At 53.6% G+C, this 25,450-nt stretch overlaps 2 protein-coding genes across 12 annotated transcripts in view; both read left to right on the forward strand.

The window, feature by feature from the left end:
* Nucleotides 1–3,270, forward strand: part of ZC3H7B (zinc finger CCCH-type containing 7B) — a 53,885-nt gene extending 50,615 nt beyond the window's left edge. The window contains exon 23 of the mRNA XM_029204946.1: nucleotides 339–3,270. Coding sequence (XP_029060779.1) covers nucleotides 339–585 — 247 coding nt within the window. The 3' untranslated portion in view covers nucleotides 586–3,270. The remainder of the gene's footprint in view (nucleotides 1–338) is intronic.
* A 4,537-nt stretch (nucleotides 3,271–7,807) lies between these two features.
* Nucleotides 7,808–25,450, forward strand: part of TEF (TEF transcription factor, PAR bZIP family member) — a 30,586-nt gene continuing 12,943 nt past the window's right edge. For 2 of the 11 annotated variants that reach the window (XM_029205120.1, XM_029205124.1), the window contains exons 1-2: nucleotides 7,820–7,941; nucleotides 20,981–21,298. In XM_029205120.1, the coding sequence (XP_029060953.1) occupies nucleotides 7,839–7,941; nucleotides 20,981–21,298 (421 nt within the window). In that variant the 5' untranslated portion in view covers nucleotides 7,820–7,838. Of the gene's footprint in view, nucleotides 17,719–17,912; nucleotides 20,892–20,980; nucleotides 21,299–25,450 lie in introns of those variants that run through there. The other 9 variants (XM_029205117.1, XM_029205119.1, XM_029205125.1 and 6 more) reach the window with 9 other exon arrangements.

The following is a 25,450-nucleotide window of genomic DNA, read 5'->3' on the forward strand; positions in this document are numbered from 1 at the left end:
GGCGGGCTGTGGGGTGGCCTGAAAAGGCGGAGGCCACGGCCAGCTCTGGCTCCACTTGGCCTGGAGGTGGCATAAGGCGGGGTGGGGATGTCCAGAAAGACAGCTGCTCCTGGGTGTGAGGACCCAGGAGTGGGGCAGAGTGGCGTTGGAGGTGGGGACCCGTCCCCTGCAGCCAGGCATCAGATCCTCGGGAAGGCCAGGCCACGCCCGCTTTCCTCGGGGCTGATGCTGCATGGGGAGAGGCTTGTCGGGGGGAGGCGGAGTGGCTGGCCCCAGGTCCGGCAGCCCGTGGAGGAAAGGGCACAGGGCTCGGGCAGTGAGCCTCCTGCCGCCCACAGGCTCCAGAAGGGCAAGGCCTGCCCGGACGGGGACAAGTGCCGCTGCGCTCACGGGCAGGAGGAGCTCAACGAGTGGCTGGACCGGCGCGAGGTACTGAAGCAGAAGCTGGCCAAGGCCCGCAAGGACATGCTTCTGTGCCCACGGGATGACGACTTCGGCAAATACAACTTCCTGCTGCAGGAGGACAGGAATGCCACTGGTGCCGCCCCAGAAGCCCCTGCTGCTGCCTCCGTCACTGGGGAGTAGACCAGCTCCTGGCCATGGGTGAAGTCCTAGGATCGGGGGCAGGGGTGGGCACGGAGCGCCTGATAGGAGGGCCGGGGCAGGCCAGGGCTGGGGCTGGGGCCCCCAGCCATCCTCTCTGCCCCCACTGCCCCAGTGCATACCCAGGTGCACGAGCTGCAGCCCCACTCGGTCCCAGGGTCCTCATCCTGCTGAAGCCCTGGGCAGGTCCTCCCCTCCCCCACCCCGGCTCTCCTGGTTGCAGAGGGAGGGGCCTGGTTGACCCCTCCAGCTTCAGCCTACAGCTTTAACTTCCGTCTACTCCTAAAGGGGGCCCAGCGCTCAGGGCTGGGGAGCGTGGGGTCCCCACTTGAATCTGCAGCAGAAGGGTCCTTCCCCCTGCCCCACCCTCACCCCTCCCCACCTCCCCTGGGGGCAGATCAGGATAGAACAGAGGGCAGGAGTCCCCACCCAGCTTTAAAATGCAGCCCCAGGTTGGACTGGGGATACTGTACAAGTCACTTACCCTCTGGGGCCTCAGTTTCCCCTCTGGTTGGAAGAGTGGGAGGGGCTGGGCTACATGATCTCTGGAGCCTGACCAAGGAGCATGGCTCTCTGGTGAGGCCACCAGCCCAGCCCCTCTCCTTTGTGGGCCGCTGAATGTAGATTGTAGGTCGTCAGAGGCTTCAGAGATGACCCAGCCCAGACCCCCATTTTGCAGATAGAAAAACAGGCCTAGAAGGAAGGAGTTCTCTACCCAGCATCTCCAGCCCACAGCACGGTAGAGCTGGAATGCAAACTGCGGTCACAAGACTCAGGGCCAGTTATCAGCTGGAGCCTCCAGGCTCTTGGCAGGGATGTGACAGTCTCTGAATCAGCTGGGATCCCGGCAGCACCGCCCAGGGGTTGGTTGTGTCAGCGCCCTGTAGAGGGACAGTCCCCTCTGAGGATGGTCCTAAGGAGTATAGCAGCAAAGGTCACTTCCCCGTGGCTGCTCCCGTAGAGGTGGTACCTGGCAGGGCACCCGTGGGCTCAGGTTCTGCACGAGGTACGGGGGGGATTGGGAGGGTGGGCGGTCAGGGGACATGGAGAGAAGGGAGACTTGACCGTGGGCAGCATGGGCTACTCCAGGATCGGACACAGCCCCTCTTTCTTGGGGACTCAGAAGAGTCCTTTCCCTTTCTCCCCTAGACCCAGACATACAATTAGGACCATCCATCCCAGCCCCTCCCTGGTCCCGACCCTGCCAGCTGCCTGGGACCCCAGTTGACCCCCAACCCCTGCCCCCCCCCAAGCCCTCTCCCATCCCTCTCGTCTGACGTGTCTGCGTGCACCCCCTCCTCTCCATCCCACCCCTTGTGGGCAGACCCAGCCTCCCCTGGTTCCCTAGACATTCCAGAACGCCCCACACCATTGGCACAAGGGGTGGGGCCCCCCGGAAGGAGCTGGGGACCGAGGCTGGAGTTGGTGGGAGGGTGAGACAGAGAGAATGGAATACCCTTTATTTCTCCTTAAACAAGCATTTTGAGTGTGCGTTGAGATGATGGCGGGCACTCTGGGCCGCAGAGAACCCTGTTCTCCTCGCTGCCACTGCCCAACCTTTTCCTGATAATTGTGGCATGCATCCTTTCCTCTCCCTGCCCCTTCCCCCAGCAGGCCAGCACTGCGGAGTTTGGGTGCTGGTGGTGTGGCTGGAGGGGAGGAGAGACCCAAGGTGGGGCCTGTGGCCGTGAATGTTGATGACACTTGTTTTCCCTGATCCGTGCTGTTGCAGTCTGTCGTCACCAGCCTTGTTTTTAGTGTGTATATATGTCGCCCCCGTGATGCATATATACACAGGTATTAAATATATCGCTATATAATATTACATATGTGTGTGGTATCCAAGGAATCACTTCTAATGAGGGCTAAAGATAAAGAATTTGGCCGGAAAATGCAGCCATCCTGGCATAATGAGGAGGGACTTTCAGGGTCATCATGCCATTTGCAAGGACTGAGGGACTGGAGCGAGGGGTCAGAGGTGATATGGGCAGCGGGGGCAGAAGCGGCCCCTGCCTGGGCCCAGCTCCGCCTGATGGCGTCCAGACCACCCCAGCCTAGTGGGGAGAGAGCACGAGTGCTCGGGGAAGGAAAAGGATTGGTGTTTGTCTCCCACCCAAAAGAATAGGATTAGAATCCAGATTTTTCTTCTCCATCCCGTTATCCCTGCAGGGGCCTTGGGATGTGGTGCTGCCTGGCTTGGCCAGAGCTGGATCCCCCGCAGGCTTGGAAGAAAGCAGGGGCAGGCGGGGAGTAGGAGGTAGAAGTGTGGCACAGGTGTGGCACAGGTGTGGCACAGCACACTTCAAGTGATGATTATTTCACTTGTGACTCGGAGAGGCTCGGATCGGGCCTGTGCCCCCCGGCGGCAGGCAGGGACAAGACATCACGGCAAATATGGTGAGGGGGGACAGGCACCCTTGATGGGGCAAAGAGGGATGCTGCGTTTCTCAGCTGGGCAGTGATAAATTTAATGGTCCTTTAAAAATGTCTGTGTATTAAAAAATTTAAGAATACCACACTTTAATATTAAATATTCATAAGGTCTAGTATCTTGATAATAATGTAGATGTTTTAATAACAATTTTTGTCCTTCTTAAAATAAAATGAAAGAAACTTCCTTCTTTTAGCCTTTGTTCTAGAAAATAAACGTGTGCACTTTGACCTCTGTCCCTGAGGTGTTGCTCCCGTTCCTTGCTTCCTGGCACTTGTGCCCGGGGACCTGGGCCTCTCTTTACTCATGGGGCAGAGCTGGCTGGCGCAGGGCACGCCCCAAGGCAGACATTCCGAGGGGTGAGGGGCAGAAGGTCTGTGTCCTTGTGTAAACAGGGCAGCCCAGCTGACCCCGGCTCACGCAGTGCCTCACTGGCAGGGACAAGTTGTGCTTGTCCGGTGGTCAGGGGGCTCATGGCCTTCTGTGTGGGGCTTTCCACCTGTACCCACACTTCCCTGCTTTTACTGTGTGCACTGTCCTGGGTTCCAGAGGGCTGTCTCTGTGCCCTTTCTGGGTATGGCTTTTCCAGAAAGGTAGGGGGCTATGACATGCTTTGGAATGTGATCCCAACTGCAACCTGGACTCCTCTGGGCCTGAGGGAGATCCAAGTCACATGGGCCCAGCTTCCTCCTCCTTAAAAGAGAGCATATTAGATCAGGGATTTTCAATCAGGGACACTTGTATCTGCTAGAGACACTTTTTTTTTTTTTTTTGGCCACGTGGCATGTGGGATCTTAGTTCCCCAACCAGGGATCGAACCCGCGCCCCCTGCTGTGGAAGCCCAGAGTCTTAACCGCTGGACCACCAGGGAAGTCCCTGGAGGCACCTTTTCTAGTCTCTTGGATTGTGTGCGGTGACAGTGATGGAGGGGGTCCTGATGGCAGGGGCTGCACACGTTTAAGAGTAAGCTCTCGCCAGACAACTTCATACTACAGTATGCAGTGACCCCAGGAACAGAGGTCCAAGGCCTGTGAATTCTCTCGGGACAGGGAATCATTTGGGCCGGCTACGCGGTAGGGGCTCAAATACTTGATAAATGACCAGATGAGTAACAGGAGCAGCTGACTTGATTGAGCACCTTCTGTGCGCCAGGCATGATGGATGCAGCAAGTCTGTCTCCATAGCAACCTGTACATTTGGTGTCCACATCTTGGCCCACAGAGGTTCAGTGAAGGTTCCAAGGACCCTCAGAAAGGAGACAAAAAAAGATCCAGAACACTGGGAACTGGGTGATCGGCAAGGTCCCTTCAGCGCTGACGTTCCAGGGTTCTTAACAACCCTGGCTGCACCGTGAAAAACCAGAGGGGCATGGCAAGGCCCAGCTCCCAGAAGAAAATGCAGACCCATCCTCAGGCTGAAGAGATTGTAAACCTGCGTCAGGACCTCCCTTAAACTTAGAAAATCGAAGAAAAAGATAAGCAGTACTTCAGTGAACCTAGTGGACTAAATTCTTACATTCTCATAAATTCCCCTAAATTCTCTTCTAGTTCTCTTTTAGCTCAGGCTGGTAAGCACTAACTGAGCACTTGCCCCATATCAGATCCTGGGGATACAAGATTACAGACAAAACGTGGCCTTCCTTGAATCCAGTCTGCCAGGGGAGATGGCTCTGCATGGAAGAGTGTAGGATGATGTGACAGGCACAGTGGTGGGAGATGCCAGGTGCCATCAGAAGGCAACTCATCCAAGCTGGGGAGCTGGGGAGGGCTTCCTGGAGGAGGTGAACCTGGATTTGAGCCTTAAGAAGATTGTTGGATCATTGTAAGCCATGTGTACTTACTGTTCTGCACCTTTTCTTTTCTCTCAAGTGTATTTCACACGTGCATCTCCACGCCCCAGTGTATCCTAGATACTTCGGTCAATGGCTTCATTCATCAAGGTGCCAGGTTGGCTTGAGCAGCCCACAGTTATTGAATGTGGGCCCATTTCTGGTCTTTGGTCCTGTGATTAGGGGCTGCCATGAGCACCACCACTCCCGTGGCACCGCAGCTCCTCCTCTCTGCCTCTGAGGAAGCTGCTTCTGACAGGTGGGGTGACAGGCAGAGGTGGAGATGGGGGCAGCTCTGCATCTCTCTAGAGAAAGCCCCAGAGGCCTCTGCCGGAAACTGCATCCGCATATAGCCCCCACCAGGGGAGCCATCTACAGCAGACATTAGACCTCTGAGGCAGGAAACCCAAGGAGTACAGGCAATCCCAACATGCCTGCCATGCGGGCCCCTCCGGATGTCTCCAGGCTTGTTTGTGGCCGCCCCTCTCCCTATCTGCCCTCCCCAGCAGCTTGACCCAGCGTCCTGCTGATGTGGCCCCTGTATGAGCCATAGGTGATGCTGCCAGCTGGACACCCTAGCTGCAGAGTGCGGGGTGCCACGTGGGCTGACTTTCAGTGGCATGAAAATTCTCTAAGGCGAGGGACTTGCCTGGCCAGGTCTGTTATTTAGCTTTGAATTCCTTACAAGGTCTAGGCTGGTGCCAGGTATGCAGTGAGCAATCAGTCAGAGTCTTAGAGCCTTCGTACATTCATACGTTGGAAGGGGTCTGACAGGAACAAATCTCCGAGAGTGAAATGTCATGCGGCAGGTGGGTGTATTTGAGACACATTGGGGACCTCCTGTTGCCTCTGAAATCGTGCTCTGTTGGCGCCTGCCCACTCCACCTTTGGGGTAAGCCAGTCTCGAACACAAAAGTGTTTTGGGGCCAAGGAATGGTTAATGCACTGGCCCAGCCTCAGCCCCAGCCTGCGAGCCACAGGTCAACTTAAGACAGTCTGTGCGCCAGTTTCTCCACACCTTTGCTGTCCCCCACTGCCAGGGCCCCCGGTTTCACAGAGGCAAAGGGCACTGGAAGGATAAATAAGAAATTAAATCTGTTATGAGGAAGGGGAACGAGGAGGAGGGACATGGATAGAAATGACATTTCTGAAGTATACCTTTATCAGGGACTTCCCTGGTGGCACACTGGTTAGGAATCCGCCTGCCAATGCAGGGGACAGGGGTTCGAGCCCCGGTCCGGGGAAGATCCCGCATGCCGCAGAGCAACTAAGCCCGTGCAACGCAACTACTGAGTCTGCGCTCTAAAGCCCACGAGCCACAGCTACTGAGCCCTTGTGCTGCAACTACTGAAGCCCGTGCGCCTAGAGCCCGTGCTCCTCAACAAGAGAAGCCACCGCAATGAGAAGCCCACGCGCCGCAACGAAGAGCAACCCCCGCTCGCCGCAACTAGAGAAAGCCTCAGCAACAGAAAAAAACCCCAACGCAGCCAAAAATAACGAGTATACCTTTATCAAAAGTTTTGAGCTTTGAGCCATATACTGTTTTTTGTATTCAAAACTTGAAATTAATTTTTAATTAATTTGGGAAAAGAACATGGTTTGGGGAGGACTATTAGGGTGGCAAAGTGGGTAATTGGAGGATAAGCTGGGGCTTTTGGGAAGAGGAGAGGCTAGAGGGCGTCCTGAAGTATTTGCTGTTTGTGCAAAATGGAATTTTAGAAAGCGGGGAAAGACTACATAGAAATCAGCTGTGGTGCAGGAACCAAATGCTTACTGCATGCAACCTGGAGCGTCAGAGACAGAACCAGAGCTGAAAGGAACCTTGGAGGTCACAACATTCAGTGGTTTTGGAACTGAGACCCAGCAGCTTGTTCTAGATGCCACATCACTGCGTGGAGAGGTGGAGCCAATGCCCCCTCCCCCACCCCACCCCCAGCCCCAGCCGGCCAACACAGGTGTTGGTCTTTGTGGAGGGCGACATACAGAACTTCGGCTTCAACCACACGTTCAAGTTAAGTGGCCTGGGGACCTCCGAGGCCAGTGTCCTGGTGAGAGGGCCAGGGAGGGGACTACAGCAAACAGCCAATTGCCACCAAGTTCCCCAGGCTGGGACACAGGCTGGGAAGCAGGACATCGTCCAGGAAAAGCCTGAGCCCGGTTGACAGAGCTGTCCCCCTTCAGTGGTGCCTGCTCTGCCTGCCCTCCAGCACCTGTCCACTAGGCACCTGCCTCTTCTCCCCGTCCCCGATGACCAAAGGAACCCCAGGCTGCAGGTTTGTCACTCCCCTTAGAAGAGCAGGCTTCAGGCTCTGCAGATGGTGTAAAGCCCCAATTACGCATGCCACATGCACACCGCATGCCTGGGAGGGCACGTGTGCATGCATAGCATATGGACCAGCATCAAAACATGCCAACAACCCCTCGAGACTCACAAGCCCACAGGTAGGTGCGTGACGCCCACTCATGTGCCTGTGAGTGCCAACACAGTACATCCTTGTGCTGAGCTGCCTGCTGCCGGGGTCTCGGGCCCCAGCCCGGGCTGGTTTCCTCGGCAGGCCCTGCTCTCCGCGGGGCCCAGCCTCCAGGGCTCCTCTGCCCAGTGGGCCGGAGTGTGTAGTGCATGCTCACTGCTCTCACCTGGCAGGCCTGGTCCTGGCTCCCAGCCTGGGGGAGAACTTCCCTTTGCAAAGTTAGATAACACCGGGCTCTCTGTCAGAGGATTGGTGCTGTGTCTCCACGTGCTGAGGCTGGCGCAGGGCCAGGTCCGCCCTGCCAGGCAGCAGGAAGGGAAGGCCTGGCTGCAGCCGGAGCTGGCAGGTGGCCGAGCCGGGGGTGGACGGGCGGACCGGGGCCCGTGCTGCCCATTGGCTGCCTCGGGCTCCCGCCCCGCCTGCCTCCAGAGCCTGTGGCTGCCCGGCCAGCTCCTGCCTCTCCAGCTGCTTCTAAACTCCCCCAGCAAGCACCCCCTGCCGGGCCATGTCGAGCTGCGACAGGATTGGAGTGGCCCCTGCCATGGACATGCCTGAGGTCCTCAAGTCCCTGCTGGAGCACTCTCTGCCTTGGCCAGAGAAGAGGACAGGTAGGAGAGGACGTGGTCTGTGATGGCTGGCTGCCCAGGTGCCCAAGGGGTGGAGGCCGCCGTAGGCACATTGGCCGGATAGGCATCTCCAGGCAAGGGAGGGTTCCCAGCAGCGGTCTGCCCTTGGCCTCTTCCTGGGCGAAGAAGGGCTGGGGTGCAGAGAGGGACACGGTAGGGAGTGGCACCGTCACTCAGGGACTGCCCCCAGGGCCTGCTAGCTTTGGGAAGCCGTGGCCAGCGTGTGGCCACTGACAGGTGCCATGCTCACGCGGGACAAGGACAGGACCAGAGGGCCCTGCTGAAAGTACGCACTGGATGCTGACTGCTTATTAAGTTCCCTCCCTCTGCATGTTGGGGTGGCAGGGGGCTGGCAGAGACTGTAGATTCGGGCAGCCTCCTGTGTCTGGAGAAGAGGCTTTCCTTTGGGCGTCTGCTTCGGCTTCTGCTCGCTGGAGGGCTGAACCCGTGGATGGGCTGGAAGCTGTTATGTAACAGGACCACAGGCTGGAAGCCCCGGTTCCTAGGATACCACAGGCAAGCACGGGGCAAGGGAGCCGGCGGAGGAGGGTGTGGACCGAGGGGCAGAGCGGGCAGCCAGCACCAGGTGTCTCCCGCGTCCTGCCTGAGAGGCCCAGGGCCATGCGAACTTTGGGCGCCAGCCTGCTCAGGGGGCCCCCTCTTGCCAAATATTTCTCCAAATCGCTTCTGTTCGAAGATGTCAGGTCCTCATTGCTCAAACTGCACAGGTGCCTTTAAAGGAGCCCAGCTGCCCTCGGCTGCCAGAGTCTGACTTAGGAGTCCCGGGTGTCCCCTCAAGGGACCTTTCTCAGGCCTCTCCCTCACCTGCGTGCTGGCACCTGACACATCTCATCCCCAGGCAGCCCTGGCTGTCCCCACAGGACTTCCTTCCACGGAACCCTTAGGCCACTCCCAAACCGGAGGCCTAGGACACACACCACAGCCCCTGCCCTGACACACCTCGGGGAGCCAGGCTCAGGAAAGTAGGGCGGCAGGCTCCGTTCATGGAGACACAGCCCGAGGGAAGAAGGCGGCTCCTAGAGCTCGGGGCAGGGTTCCCCGTGGGCTCTCTCAGCTAGCTCCAGGCCCCCCCTCAGGCCTCACCTGTGGGCAGTCTGTGCCCTCCTGGCACTCAGGACCCCAGCTGCTCACCAGGAGAAGCCCATCACCTCGAAACTCTCAACTCAGCCTGGCCGATGAACCACAGCTGACTTTTTCTTGCCATCTCTGAACACCCCGTGTGGGTAGGTGAGGCTGGAAGTCCTTCCAAAAGCTGGAGGAATAGGGCTCCCTTCTTGGTCTGGGCACCCAGGGACGGTAGGGTGGCCCAGGTGGCCCAGTGCAGGCACAGGGAGCAGCTGGGCTGCCGGCAGGTCTGCACGGTCAGCTCCCGGCTGAGCAGGGAAGGGGTCTGGGAGGCAACTCAGGGCGCTGCTCCTCGGACCTGAATAACAAGGTCTATGAAGAGCTCCCAGCTGGTCCCCAGAGCCCCGCGACAGCTGCAAAGTCCCCACTGCGCACCGTGGACGGCAAAGTCAGGGCCCAGCACGGAGGGGACTCGCCCAGGGTCTCAGGGAGAGCTCTGCTGAGAACCGGCGACCTCACAGAGGACAGTTGGTTTGGTACAGCTGGGTTGGTCCACGGGGGATGGACCAGAGTCTCAGGCCACCTCCTATCACTTCGCTACGTGGTGTCTCACTGAGAGTCAGAAGCATGAGACCCGGACAGACTGACAGATGCCAATGGGTGGATGAAATAAGGGGACGAGGGTCGAAGAGTCAAGGGGATCAGTGAAACCCACAAAGACCTCGCTCTTATTACTGCCCCTAACCTGCCATTGCCACTTTCCAAAGCTCCCAGACTCTCCAAATCTTTCATAAAAATAAAAGTATCCAGCTGAAGGCACTATACCTTGGTGAAGAGAGTACACACACCATCACAACTAGGATTTCCAGTGGGCATGTAGCAAGCATAGTTGACCCTTGAACAACATGGGGGTCAGGGGCACAACCCCCCTCACAGCTGAAAATCTGCGTATAACTTTATAGTCACCCCGTGGGTACATGTTTCCACATCCTTGGATTCAACCAACCACAGATCACATAGTACTGTACGTCGTTAGTGAAAAAATCCACGTGTAAGTGGACCCACGCGGTTCAAACCCGTGTCGTTCAACGGTTTCTCCCCCGCGTGCATCCCTCACTCTGGCTTCGGACCCCCGGGAGGGGGGCAACAGAGGCGCTGGTTGCCCCTCAGGATTTCTCGCCCGGTGCTGTGGTGTGAGCGGCGCAGGTTTCTCTGGGGTGGGGGACGGAGACCTCTTTACAAAGTCCCCACTCTCCCCAGCCCGGTGACTGTGCTTCAGCTCACACGGGGGTCACGTGCAGAGCACACCTTGGGTCCAGCGGGAGGGGACGTCAGAGGGGAGCCGTGCGGAGGGTGAGAACGTGCCCTCACGAGACTCTACTCTCCCTGCAGCCTCTCCATTTTCTAAATCAAGGACGCTCCCTGAGCCCCGACCTTGGGGCCTCTCCCTTTTGCTGCCCTGGGCCTCCCACCCCAGCCTGTGTAGACTCCCCCCTTTCCTGGGTAAGCAGACTTCCTCCAACAGTGCTGACCAGGCTCGAGACTCCTCGGCTTCAGGCTACAGCCACCACCCGGTGGCCCCTCACTCTGAGCCACCCGTTCAACCAACTTTCTTGTAGGCAGAGAAATCTACATCCAGCCAGAGAGTGGGTCTGTGTCCCGAGCTCTGACTCAGTTTCCCCTCTGCCTCTGGGCCCTGACCCCTAAGGACTGTTCTTCCTGTTTCCGCACCTGCCTTTTCTCCCAAGGATCCTCTTCCAAGAGGCCATTCTGTTCCAGGCTGCTTGCTCTCACACTTCCTTCTCCAGATTCTGGAAAGACCCTGCTTCTCTAAACCACACTGTTAGCTCTTTACACCCTATCCTCCCCTCATTCCTTGGCTGTGTTCAGAGGCCGCCCCTCATCTTTCTGCCAACTTTGGTCACTCGGGCCTCCTTTTCAGGGAACCATGTAGCGTGAAAGCATACCAGAGGTTGAATAAGGCCATCGCTTTCAGCTGAGCAGGCAGGTTCCCCGTGTCAGGAGCTCCTAACCAGAATCGCTGTGGGCCACCCAGCACGGTATCCTTGACATGCCTCTCTCCATCCCCAATCTGTGAGAAGAATACTTGCTTCACAGGTTTGTGGCCAGGATTAAGTGAGCTATCCCATGTGAGAGCGTTTGCAAACTGTGAAGTGCCACACTGTTTTCTCTGTGAAAGGCAAATGGCAGCTGGGCCTGGCATTATGCTCCTTCCACGGACATCACATTTGCAATCCGACCTTCACTCCCTCATTTCCACCCTCCTTTCCATGGATATTCTCCTTGAAAGAAGGGGACGTTGCAAGTTTGTGGGAGCATACTCAGGGCTGTCTCCTTGGAAACACGTGCTGAGGCTCCTGGGGGCATGGTGCCAACAGCCCCGCACCAAACAGGACAGGCCAGCTGAGCTGGCCAGAGAAAGGGCTGAATGATAACAGGCCAGATCTCAGTGGGACTCACTGGGGCAGAGGCAGGGGTCTGGGTAGCCTCCTCTTGGGGAATTGAGGTGAACAGGCAAGAGAGTGGACTCAGTGCAGCCTGGGCTGTCCTGGGCTTGGCATCAGTAAGGTCCATGTGGTCGCCTCCACTCCCAGTCTTGGGGAACCAGAGCAAACCCGAGAAATCATGAAGTTTGCTTCCAGGGAAGAAGTGCGGGAAGGGACCTTCTTTGTACTGGATGTGTTAGTTCTAACCCTCGTTACCACCTCCTAAATGGCAAGGAAACATGCTCAGAGGAACTGGCTACCCTCGGGGCCAGCATGCAGGCCTGCCTCTTCTTCACCCCAGCGTCAGGGACTCATCCTTCTTCTCTACCTGTCCCCCCCACCCCATCCCATCCCCATCACCAATCAGGGAAACGTGAGAAACTCATTCTCACCGAGTGCCAGAGACTGACAGCAGTGTCCAGCAGTCCAGATGGCTTTTCCATCTTAATGGGCCTGTCCCAAGGCTAGGTTGCTAAAGGAATGAATCCTGGTTCTAAAGGCCCCTGTTTCCCAGGCGTGTCCTGGGAACCGTGCTCAGTGCTTTTACGTCTCCATCCGTGAGATGGCTTTGCAAGGGAGTCGTGATGACCCACTGTACAGGTGGGGAGGCTAATGCTCAGCGATGGGAAGGCCACACAGCTGTCGAGGGGCTCCAACCCAGCTTGGCCAGCTTCCAGGCTCCTCCCTACCCACGGGATTCCCTGGGGTCTCTGGAACCAGGTCTCAGGGCAGTACCTCTCGAGTCATCCAAACATGCATCACGTTGAGTCCTCGCTACACTTGTGGCACAGGGACGAGTGAGACAAACACTGCCCCTGTTCGCCTGCTGTTTGCATTCCAGCGGGGAGACAGAGAGTCAGCAATCAGGGAGGTCAGGGCCAGCCTCTCTGAGGGAGTGACATTTGAGCCAAGGCCTGGAGGGTGACGAAGAGCCAGGTACATCAAGAACTTTCAGGCTGAGGGAACAGCACCTGCAAAGGCCCTGTCCTGGGGCAAGAAAGATACATGTGTCTGAGGAATGAAAGGCCACTGTGGCTGCAGGAGGTGTTTTATATTAAGTGGGAAGGAAGGAAGGGGTGAGGTTGGAGAGACCCGCAAGGGGGAGAGCCTGCAGGGCCTTGAAGGTCATAAAGAAGAGTGAGGCTATCACCTCCCTGCCTGCAAGGTCCGCCCCACACACTTACACACACACGCACACACACACACTATTCTTGGGGAAGTGGTAGCTTAGGGGGAACAGGGTGTTTCGAGGACAACCCAACATGAAATTGTGGTAAGTGACAACCTCAGGTGAGCACTTGCTGTGCTCCACGTGCTAGTCTCAGCAGTGCGCCTGAATTGACTCCTTTACTTCTCAGGCTCAGAGGTTAAGTAACTTGCCCAAGGTCACACAGAAAGTAGTCAAAGCAGGAATCAGACCTAGATGTTCCAGCTCCAGAGCCCACACCCTACCACTGCACCAACACAGCCTCCACTGGAGGGCCCTTGGCTCTCAGGAAGTGGCTGTTGAGACGTGGCAGAGCCTGGAGGTGAGGGCTGCTCTCTGGAAATGGCTCTTGGGGCATTCCCTTCTACAGTCCAAACCTGGGCAGCGGACAAAATGCAAGCCGAACAGGAAACTGGTACTCTTGAGAGTATTGAAGAGATGGGCAAGAGTTAGCGAAGGGCCTCCACCTGCCACTTCTCCCCTAGGACACACTGAGACCGAGGGTACAAACCACAGCCCAGAACCATGCAGCCACGAGGTATGTGGGCTCGAAAGGCGGCAGTTGTGGGCAAGGCCAGTGGCGGGAGACTTGCCATAAAAACGGTTCATGTTTGTTATTCCAGGTTTGATTGTGAATCAAACACAATGACTGTTATTTCATGTTAATAACGTTCCAGATGTATATGACTTGGCTCTGAAAGGTTTTGTTAACCCTCCTACCAGCACCCACAACAGAGCGAGCCGACAAATACTTACTGAGTTACTACCCTGAACAAAGCTCTGTGCTCTCCTGCATTTGGTATCGCAAAGCACCCAGATCACTGGGCTTTGTTAGAGCTCAATGGAAGCCTTCTCACCGTCCTGCTCTTACAGACACCAGGCTCATGTCACATTGTGCAGTAAGTCAGAAGACGGAGTCGTACTGTCCTGTTAGATGCTGACTATGTGGCCAAAGAGATCATTATGCGGTATCTGGTCAAAGGCTCCCATGCTGGAGTTTTAGTTCCTCTGAACTTCAAATTTAAATAATCCAAGTTGGTATAGCGGCTTAATGAAAGGCACCTGTTCTGCATATGCTCAACCGAATTAAATTTTTAACTTGGGTTGGTTAGCAAGTTTCTGGAACTCTAAAGAGTAGAATTTAAAGCCAGTCCAGCTCTGGAAAATGGATGTTTCACATCCTTTCTCTGCAGTAGCTTAGACTGAAGAACCCACTCACAGCCTTGTCCCCTCACCCAAAATAATCGTACTCCTCACCCGACACAACCTGAATGAAGGGGAAGGGTGGAGGCCCACGCACTCCACGCCATTCGCTGTTCAGGCTGCCACTTGACATTGCTTCCCACACGTAATCCTCATAACCACTCTATGAGGTAAGCAGAGCCATCTCCGTTTCCAAGAGAAAAGTAACTGAGACTTAGTCAGCAGAAGTCCCTAGCTCAAGGACAAGTGGCTGGACAGTGCTGTGGAGAGACTCTACCCAGGTCTGCGTCCCAACCCCACAAAGTCACTGCTGCCCCAGGACCACATTTCCCTCAAGAAGTTGCTGCATTGAAACCCTATTACTATAAAATACTAAGGTATCACTCCATAGCTTTAAAGTCTTAACCATGTATAACATGTTCTTTTTATAGAGTTTCTTTCTTTGTTGGGCTCACAAACACTATGGAAATTAGCTAATTACTTCTCACAACATTTATTCCTCCGCTAAGAGAAGGGGCAAGGCTGCGCTGTTATTCCCACTTTACTGATAGGAGAGAGAGGTAGAGACAGGATGCTGTGGCTCTTCTCGGATCAGCCGGAGAATGAAGACAAGAACATAATGGCTCCCGCCTCCAGGATGGTGCTGTTGAGTGCTGCCAGTTGGCAGTGTAGCTCACCTCCCAGCTCGCAAGTAAGCACGAGAGAGAACATGTTTATAATGTTGCTGCCGTGGTGTTTGTGACACACCATTTACCCTGCGGTTGTCCAGGGGAAAAAAAATCCCTCTTTGGGGAGTGTCGGTACATGAACAGAGGACCAAATCAAAACTAAGTTTTAAGGCCCTAAGCTGCTTACTGAGCTTCTCACCAGTGCCACTCGCCTGTTAAATCAGTTGCTCCAGGACGGGTGATAAGCAGAGTAGGCATTATCCCTTTTGGACAACTGCAGCTTTAAAAAAAAAATCTAAATCTTTACTCCCTCTTACTACATACCACCTTTGTCATAAAACGAATGTTATAACCTTCCACTGTTATGTTACTACAAATCCTCCTCTAATATCTTGAGAAATTTTTTCTCTTCAATAATGTCACATTAGCCATGAAAATATACATTTAACTCTAATCCAGCAAGCTGCTCTGCGGCCAAACTAGCCATTTTTTTTTAAACTTCATACATTGTTTTAATCAATTTCCTCGGACCATCCTTTGAATTTTGTTTCTAAAAACCTCTAGGTCAGGGCTTCCCTGGTGGCGCAGTGGTTGAGAGTCCGCCTTCCGATGCAGGGGACACGGGTTCGTGCTCCGGTCCGGGAAGATCCCACCTGCCGTGGAGCGGCTGGGCCCGTGAGCCATGGCCGCTGAGCCTGCGCGTCCGGAGCCTGTGCTCCGCAACGGGAGAGGCCACAACAGTGAGAGGCCCGTGTACCGCAAAAACAAAACAAAACAAACAAAAACTCAAAACCTCTAGGTCAGTTTATCCTAAAGATATATTAGTTTAGCCACATACAGAATACCACTAACAACAACCCTGCAACACAACAAATGTTCTGTACACAATTTAGCACTTTCACTAAACAGCGACATGGGCACCATACCTGCCTCTAGGATAACGGATACACCAAGCAGTGGATTTGTACCCATCAGTGGTAGTAAAGCTATGAAAACTACTGTTTGTGGCAGGGTTGCAATTGTACATTTTATACAAACTGGCTTAGGAAGCCTCACAAGGTCAATCCTGCCCTATCGCCGTCTGACATATAAGGAAAGGTGGCCTGGAGAGATGAAGCAGTTGGCTGCAGGTATCAGAGTCAGAAAGCGACTGAAGTCTAGTTAGTGTGGCCATAAGAACTTGAATTTTGGAGTCAAGCTCCATCCTCTGGCCTCCACCACCACCCAGATTTTCTTCAAACCTCTTGATTTCCAGGCTTGCTCAGGGGCCCAGCCTCTTCCTCCTCCTCAACTCCCAGTTCTGATTGCATCAGCCTGACAACTTTCATCTAGCTGGGTGTTGCGGTCATGCACCTACCCTATGAACCAGGGACCAGGCCCTGCCATTCCCCAGCCTCGTTCGTGGAAGGCGGGAGTCACTGGCCGATACAGGACAAATAAGCCGAAGTCCCTGCCCTCTCAGGGAGGGAGAGTCTAGTTTTGTTTGGGTTCAAGGCAGGGTATGATCTGTGCTGTAAAGAGGTACAAAGTTCTGGGTGCCACTTAGGAGCAGCTTCCTATAAGGCCTCCACACTTGTGTACCCCCTCACGTTTTGTATTTTTAGGCGTTTCCTGAGGAACTCCCAGGGAGTATTTGTAAATATTTTGAGAAGAGGTAGTTGTCCCACAAAATGTGTAACCGGTACCCTGTGTAAAAGAATTTTATTTTTTTCCCTAGGAAAAAGAAGGGAAGGTCCTAGAGAGGAACAGAATTTCAGAGCTGTTTAGGGCTTTAGAGATTATCCAGCCCAACCCCTAAATTTTATGGACGAAGAAACAGGCTCAAGTGAAGCAACTGGACTTTCCCAAGGTCACAAACTAGTAAGTGCGAGGACGGAAGCGTGTACTCTGGCTCTGGCTCAGGGCCGGTCTCTCTCTCTCCACCCGCGGCCTCAAGAATGCTCCCTCCACGCTAGTGTTTATCTGGCCGCCACGCCCGCACCAGAAACCCGGGATCAGTGAGGAACCTGACACCCCCTTCAGCGGCGGCCAAGCCTGCTCCGGCCGTCCCTACGGGAACATGTCGCCGTCCCCGGCCCTGCCCTCAGCCAACCTCTAGATCGCGGGGGAGGTAGGGTGAGGACTGGCCTCTGCGTCCCTGTCCCAGGACCCTGGGCAGAGTCCCCGGAATAGAAACACCCGCTGCGCCCCGCGCCGCCCCGCCCCGCCCCGCCGCAGCCCCGCACGTGCTGCGCCTCGTGCACCGCCCCGGGCCCCGCCCCCGCCCTCCATTGGCTGTTCCGCGCCTTCCTTCTTCCCCCTCCCCACGCGACTGGACTCGGCTGCATCTCCACGTGACCCGCGCGGGGGGGGGCTCTCTGATAGGCTCCCCCCGCTGGCATGGCTGCTCCCAGCCCCGCCTCCCTTCAGCGCGTCCAGAAGGTGGTGAGATTGGGATGCGAGGGAAGGGAGAGCGGTTACAGTGTTCCGAAAGAAGGGCAGGGGTTACGAAGAAGGAGGCGAAGGTGAAACCGCTGGTAGAAGGGAAGGGGCTGTCGCCGAAAAGGGCCTACGACCAAGACGCCAGCAGGCACCAATCAGGTGACAGAGAGGCGGACGGGGCGGGGCCTTCGGCCCTGCTCCTCACCTGGCCCCACACGTGTCTCGTTTACCCGGGCGGCCTAACCAATTACGGCCCGGAAGGCTGAGCCTGCCCCTCTCGTGGGGCGGGCCAATCTAAGGCTGCCATCCGGGGAAGTTGGCCTGGCCTTATGAATAATTCATATGACAGAGCCTGTCCGCAGGCGGGGTAGGGATGGAGGGAGGCGGGGGTGCCGCTCGGCGCCTGCGCAATAGCTGCCCGTGTCGGCAGCTGCGGCGGGTCGCACGGCTCCGTCCCATCTCGGGGGGCGGGCGGGGGAGGCGAGGCGCGCGAGCAGAGCGCGGGGCACGATGTCCGACGCGGGCGGCGGAAAGAAGCCGCCTGTAGAGCCGCAGGCGGGGCCGGGCCCGGGGCCGGGGCGCGCAGCCGGGGAAAGGGGCCTGCCGGGCTCCTTCCCTCTGGTCCTGAAGAAGCTGATGGAGAACCCCCCGCGCGAGGCGCGCCTAGGTGAGGGGAGGGGGTCCGCGCGCGCCTGGGGGCGGGGTTTCTGCAGGGGCGGGGCCTTGTGGGGGCGGGGCCTCGGAGGTCGGAGGTCGGGGTGAAGTGGTCCAGCGGAGGGGGATGGGGCCAGGGATGATGAGGGGCCCGGAGGGCGAGGCAAAGGGGGTGGGAAGAGAAGGTCGGGGACGAGTTGAGAGAGGTTGGGTCAGATGGAGGTTGGCGGGGAAGGGTCAGGAGGGAGATGGTAGAGTGGGGGTCGCAGTGAGGCGGTTCATTGGGGCGGCCGGGAGCGCGCGCGACGTGTAAGGTTTACTGAGGAGGCTGATGGGGGTCGCAGCAGCCCCTTAAACGAGGCTCCAGGGCGCCTTCTCTGGGGACGCCTGCATCAGAATCACTTGGGGGTGCTTGTTTAAAATGCCGATTTCTGGGCCCCACCCTTTACCCACCGAGTCTGCGGCTCCTGGGACAGGAATCTGCATTTTAAGGAGAGCCCCACCCCACCTCCGTGATTCCAAAGTCCACTAAAGTTTGAGATGCCCTGATAGCGAATTGTCTTCGTATATGGCCGTCCCCCCTCCTGAGAGGAGGACCTGTCTTCATCCCTGCGTGTGAGTATCCCCAGGTACTAGGTACTCACTGGAGATTTTCTGGAAATGAGTTTCAGGGCTGCTGCTGAGGTGGGGGAGGGGTGTCAGGAGAAGGAATGGGAGGCGACTTCTGAGGGGGAGGTTGGGATGAGACAGGTAGAGGGATGAGGGTTAGGACGAGGCCACTGAGGCCCTTCACCTGGTTGTTTGGGGCTGACCCTAGTCTTTGGGGCCACAGTGGCAGGGCTGGGCTTTGTCTTGTTTCCTAGGCCACAAGGGTCCCTGGGGCTTATATGGAAAGCAGGTTTGGCCTTGTTTTTTGGCCTGGGCACATGAGGTTCAGGGAGCAGCAGGAGTGCCACCTACAGTGGAGTTTTAGGTGCACTGAGGGAGGATTTCAATCTGAGAGATTTTAATTTCGTAGAACCACTGGTGTAGTTCAGGGATTTGGGAAGGAATGGGCCTTTTGTGAATTACCTGTCTGGGGGGATTAATTTTATTTTTTAAAATGCCATTTATCTTCCTTTCCTGGGTGTGTTCTCAGGCTCCCATCCCTATGGGGTGGGTTACCAATAGCTGCCACAACATCAGGTGAGGCCAGGCTCTCTTCTCCTGCTTCAGGACCTCATATGCACAGACCCTTTTGTTTGTTTTTAAGGCAATGCTTTGTTCCAAATCTGGGGCTGAGTTAAGCTGCCTCAGGACAGGTGTCCACATCTGTCAGGTTCTGTCAGATTACCAAATAATAACCATCCATCACAATAGTTCTACCTTACCTTTGCAGAATGCTCACAGAGCACTTCAGCATAATCTCTATTTAGTCTTCCACAGCCATCCAGTAGGGGATTACCCCACTTCTCAGATGGAGAAAGCTGACACTCAGAGAGGTGAGGATGTTTCCTCAAGGTCACGGAACTAGCCCTTACATGCTCTTTACTGTATCACTGGCAACCACTGATGATGTCAATCCCTCTGACCTGAGTGAGGGGCCTAGTCCTTTATCATCTCTTACAATTAAAACTCCATCTTATAAAAACACTGATTAAAAATATGCTTAATTGCTTAGGCCAGACAAAACCTGGAACTCAGTGTTACTCGTCCTTTTAGTAGGGCTGTTTTTCTGTCTCCTCCCTTCTCCTGCCTCCTTTGATCCCCATGACCCCGCCCAACATGGATCTCAGTCATTTCTGAACAGAATGTAGAGTCAGTATCCCAAGGAAGGAGACCAGGGAGGCCATCTGGCCCACCCAGCCCACCAAAGCTTGGCTCTCTTACTTCCCATTTGGTTTTAAACGAAAGCCTGGTACAGAAGGCAGTTGCAAGAATTCGAGTTAATTTGTATCAGAAGCCGTGACCAAATTCTGTTTGTCAAAACCTCCACCTTCTTAACTCGCTGGGTGTGTCCATTTTTATTGGACCAACAGGCTGCTTTTTGGCTGTCTGTGGTCTAGGAGTCCGTGCATGACTGGTTCATTTCCAGCATAATCATATTTGATTTCTCTTTTTCATTTCAGAATCCAGAATTCAAAGTTGTCTCCCTCAATTTGAAAACCTATTATGAACTTGTCATGATTTTATCTCCCACTTCTCTGATTAGCCTCCCTGTCACTTTGATTTCCTTCCAACCTTGTCACATTTTTCTTTTGTCTTTTTTTCTTAATTTACCCTTTCTTGGATATCCAATCCACGTGTATAACTTTTGGGCTGAAACAATTAGGTGGGATTGCGTCCCCACTGATTGATCAGTTTTGCTTTGAATGGGAGCAGGCTTTCTTCTACAGCTCCACCCCTCTCTTCCCTCCCAGAAAACCTGCCTTAAGTCTTCTCTGCTTATTCAGGGATAGAAGTCTCTTGAAATGGTTGCTCTGAAAAAGGTCCTGAAAAGACAGCTCCAGGCCCTCTCTTTTTGAGAAACCTGAAGGGAGTCTGTTTACAAACCCAGCCTTCTTCATTCATTATACACATCTTCCTATGGCTCACTGTCTGCCTGCTCCTGTATTGGTCCCCGAGATCTAGAAATGAATCAGACACAATCCCTGCCCTGAACAAGCTCACGGTAATAATGAATGCCTGCTATGTGCCAGGAGCTCTACAAGACACTTTCAAATGTTACCTCTGATCTTCACCAAAGAGGCAGCTTTTTCCTTATATACAGTGGAGGACACTGAGGCTGGGAGAGGTTGAGTAACATGGCTAAAGTCACACATCACTGCAGTGGGTGGCAGAGCTGGGATTCAAGCCCCGGGCTGGGTTGTTGTGGAGAAGCGCAGCTGGAGGGGACAGGACAGGAGAACACAAAAGTTCTTGGCCTGAGGAATCAGCCCTTTCCTAAGATACCAGGAAGGGTCAGAAACTCCATTTCCTCCCTGTAGCCTCTCTCTGGCAGATGGTAATCCCACAGCCCATTCTGAATTAACCCTGGGGATACATCAGGCCTCAGAGCTTATGGAGAGCATCCTAGGAAACCCAGGCACGGATGAGGGTCTGCTGCCACCTCTAAAGGAGACCATTGCTCCTGGTTCAAGCACCAGGTTATAACTGGAGAATAGAATGGGCTCTTGACATTCATGATGGATCAGGACTCCGAGAGAGGTGGGTCCACCCTGTGAGGCTCACTGCTCGCCTCCTGGGATTGAGTTACCCTCTTGAGTGATGTCTCATCACAGATTTTGTGTCTGCAGATAAGGAAAAGGGGAAGGAAAAGCTGGAGGAAGACGAGGCTGCAGCAGCCAGCACCATGGCCGTCTCTGCCTCCCTCATGCCACCCATCTGGGACAAGACCATCCCATATGATGGCGAGTCTTTCCACCTGGAGTACATGGACCTGGATGAGTTCCTGCTGGAGAATGGCATCCCTGCCAGCCCCACCCACCTGGCCCAGAACCTGCTGCTGCCTGTGGCTGAGCTAGAAGGGAAGGAGTCGGCCAGCTCCTCCACGGCGTCCCCACCATCCTCCTCCACCGCTGTCTTTCAGCCCTCGGAAACCGTGTCTAGCACAGGTTGGTGATGGGCCTTCGGGCAGGGCCACCTGCCGCATCCAAGGAAATCTGCTTCCCGCTGAGGGCTGCTTGTGTCCACGCACCTAGTGAGCCCCTCCTCGCAGGGGAGGTCCCAGTGGGCCTACAGGGAGCAGAAACCCTGTGCTCCTCACCCTTCAGGACAGCCCCCCAAGGCTGGACATGAAAACAGCAGTCCCCTCGGCAGCAGCCGGAGCCTTTCTGTTGGTGTTTGCCGCAGCTGGTTAGCCCGGTGGAGCGAGCCCTCCCAGCTGGAGGCTTCACAGGATAGAAGTCCCTTCTGCGTCCTCGGTGCTGCTCTTTACCCCCACGCGCACCTCGCCACAGATGATTAGGAAGCTCAGGCGACACCAATAATAACAACAACGACAGCTAACACATATAGTGTTTAGCACGTACTCTGTGCCAGGCATTAACATAATCCTCGCGAAAACCCCCTTGCGAGACTGATACTGTTATCCTCATTTTATAGGTGAGGAGACTGAGAAGTTAGGTAACTTGCTCAAGGTAACACAGCTGGTAGGAAGTGGAGGCAGCGTTGAACCCAGGATGTTTGGCTGTTTAGCCAGGTTCTGCTCAGGCACTGGCATGAAGAAGGCATTTCTGCTGCCAGGACAGATATCGTCTTTGGGATTCCTCCCGCATCCTTGTGTCCTTTTTCTGTTTTACCTCTGGAGATCAGTTGGTTGGTTTTCATGCCCCTGGGTCACGAACCCACCAGAGGAGGCATGGCCCCTGTTTCAGGGGCTCTGCAAAGCTTTCTGCAGGCTCAGTTCGAGGCGTATAGGCAGATGTCTCCCAGGAAAGACCCCAGGAACTGGTGTGGAACCCAGGGAACCTGCACCCAAGGAATTGTCACGCTCAATTTTTTTTTCTTTTTCTTTTGGAAAAACGTTCAAATACAAAAGTAAAGGGCTGCTATAATGAACCTCCAGTAACCATCACTCAGCTTCTATAATAATTAACTTGTAATCTATCTTGTTTTCTATAACTTCTTCCATTCCCTTAACCTAGGTATTGTATCATTTCATCGATAGATATTTCAATATATATATAAACTATAAGGGCTCTTTTAAAAAACAGAACAAAAATACCAATTTAACATCTGAAATTGACAATACATCCATCAGCATTCAAATTTCCAAAAAGTTGTCTCATAAGTGTTATTGCTTTACAGTTCCTTTGAATCAGGAGCCAAACAAGACCCACATGTTTCAGTTAGTTATGTTTCTTAAATCTCTTGTAATCTATGGGGTCCCCTCTCCTTTTTATTTCTTTGCAATTTATTTGTTGAAGAAGCTGAATTGTTTGTCCTGTAAAGTATTGCACATGCTAGATTTTTCTGACTATATCTCTATACTGCCTTTTAACATGTTCCTCTGCCCCTCATTTCTTTCCTGTAAACTGTTCAGCTTGAGAGGCTTCAGCTGATTCCAGCCAAATTTTTGTTTGAAGGCAGCACTTTTTAAAAAAAAATTATTTATTTGATTTTATTTTTTTAATTTTTGGCTGCATTGGGTCTTTGTACGTGGGCTTTCTCTAGTTGCAGCGAGCAGGGGCTTCTCTTGTTCTCTTGTTGCGGAGCACGGGCTCTAGGTGCTCAGGCTTCAGTAGTTGAAGCACGTAGGTGCAGTAGTTGTGGCTTGCAGGCTCCCGAGCACAGGCTCAGTAGTTGTGGCATAAGGGCTTAGTTGCTTCGCGGTATGTGCGATCTTCCCAGACCAGGGATCAAACCCGTGTCCCCTGCATTGGCAGGTGGATTCTTAACCACTGCGCCACCAGGGAGGTCCCTGAAGGCAGCTCATTTTTGTGCTGGTCAGGTTGTCCTGCAAGGCCGGTTCCATGTGTGGGTAGGGGACAGAGCTGGAAATGAGCCCTCTTCTTACACCTTAGACCACCTAGGTGGCATTTGCCTTTGATTTTGTTTTTAAGTAAACCTTCTTAATGAAGTACGGCATCCAGAAATGCCAGTATCATAAGTATACCACTCAGTTAATCTTCACAGAGTGAACCCACCTGTGTAACTACCACCCAGATCAGGATAGAGAACACTGTTGGGATCCCCAAAGTGCCTTGGGACCCCTCTCGGTCCTTACTCCCCAGAGGTAGTCTCTATCCTTATTTCCATCACCAAAGATTCATTTTGCTTACAGTCGAATGTTCTGTAAATGAAACTGTATATTATGTTCTCTTCTTTTCTTTCAACAATCATAAGTCAATTACATTTATACTCTCACATTTATAGCATCCTATAACTAGCCTTACAGTAACATATAAATCATGTGGGCATCAGTAACTAACAAAATAGATTTACAGAACATACTTACGGAAAATTCCTGTGACAGAGAGAAAAGCCACGATCCAGATGAAGTAAGAGTTGTACACATGGTAGAAATGAAAGAGTTCATTTTTCAGTTCCTTCTGTAGAAAAGACATAAGTAGTACGTATTCTTTTGTGCCTAGCTTCTTTCCTCAGCTCCGTTTGTGAAAATCATCCATGTTGTTGCCTGCCTGTAGCAGAACTTTGTTCATTTTCATTGGTGAATGGTATTCCATTGTTGTATTGTATGACTACACCACAGTCTATCCACTCTTCAGCTGATGGGCACATGAGATGTTTCTAGTTTGGGACTGTGCATAGCACTGCCTTGAACATTTGCGTGTGAGTCTTTGGTAAATACCTGTATGCATTTCTGTCGGGCATTTACCAAGGAATAGAGCAGCTGGGTCATCAGACGTTTACCCAATCAGCATTTGTAGATGTTGCCAAATAGTGTACAAAATGGCTGTAGCCATGTATACTTCCACCAGCAGGACAGGGGAGGTCTAGTTGCCAGCCTTGGGTGCCTTGACTGTTTGTTGTTTATTCCTATAGTTACCACATTGGTCCCTGGTCATTCACTCCTCTGACACTCATCCTTGTTTGTAATTAACCCCTTTGATAGGATACAGTTAGTTTATATGCATGATCCAGTTAAAACCTAAGTCTGATCATGTCACACCTCTGCTCAGAACCCTCCAATGACTTCTTTCAACTCAGGGTGAAAGTCAAAATCAGTGGCCCTATTGACACTTGGACCAGATAATTTTTTTGTTGGGGTTGGGGAGGGACTGTCCTGTGCACTGTGGGATGTTTAGCAGCATCCTTGGCTTCTACCCACTAGAGGCCAGTAGAACATACCCCCCATCCTAACATGGTCACATATCCCCTGCAGAACAAAATCGTCCCCTATTGAGAACCACTGCTTTATAGGGATTAAAGGCCCCATGTTTTCTGTTCTGGGCCTTTCCGGTTACTCCTGCCTCTCATTCACCCACTGCAGCCACAATGGTCTCCTTTGCTCTTCCTTGACTATCCCAGTGCTTGCCTGTGCACAGACCATGCACCTGGTGTTCACTCTCTGAAATGTTCTTCTCTCAAATATCCACATGGCATCTAACAGTTTTATATAGATACTTGTAATTTATCTTGTGTAACGTTGGCCTTCCCCACTAGAATAACATTCCATGAAGGCAAGGACTTTTACTTGTTTTGTTCACTGCTTTGTCTTTGGCATGACAGTTCCTGGCATATAGTAGGTGTTCAATAAGTATCTGTGGACTGAATAATTATTTTGTGTACTCCTATCAGTAGCATTGAACAAGTAGGCCAAAGGCGTAGATTTTTAAAATAAATTATCTCTAATAACACATAACCTTTGAACAGGTTTTTTTGTGTGTTTGTTTGCTTGTTTGTTTTGGCCGCTCCGCACAGCTTGTGGGATCTTAGTTCCCCATCCAGGGATCAAACCCACGCCCCATGCAGCGGAAGCGTGGAGTCCCAACCACTGGACCGCCAGGGGATTCTTCCTAACATATAACCTTTGAATTCTGAAAGTTCCTTAAATCCAATGTCCACTATAAAGCCACAGCCGGGTAGGGCGGTGAAGAACAAGGATTCAGAGTCAGCCAGACCCAGACTTAAATTTTAGTTCAGTCATTTACCATCCATGTGATCCTGGGAAAACCATGTCATTGCTTTGAGCCTTAGTTTCCTCATCTGTAAAATAAGGTTAACACCCATCTCCCTTTCAGAGTTGTTATAAGACTAAATGAGCACAGCCACTGATTTGTCTCAGGGGATTCAGAAATGGA

This window comes from Monodon monoceros, unplaced genomic scaffold (assembly GCF_005190385.1).
Source record: "Monodon monoceros isolate NGI ecotype Baffin Bay Population unplaced genomic scaffold, NGI_Narwhal_1 Super_Scaffold_6, whole genome shotgun sequence".
NCBI lineage: Eukaryota > Metazoa > Chordata > Mammalia > Artiodactyla > Monodontidae > Monodon > Monodon monoceros.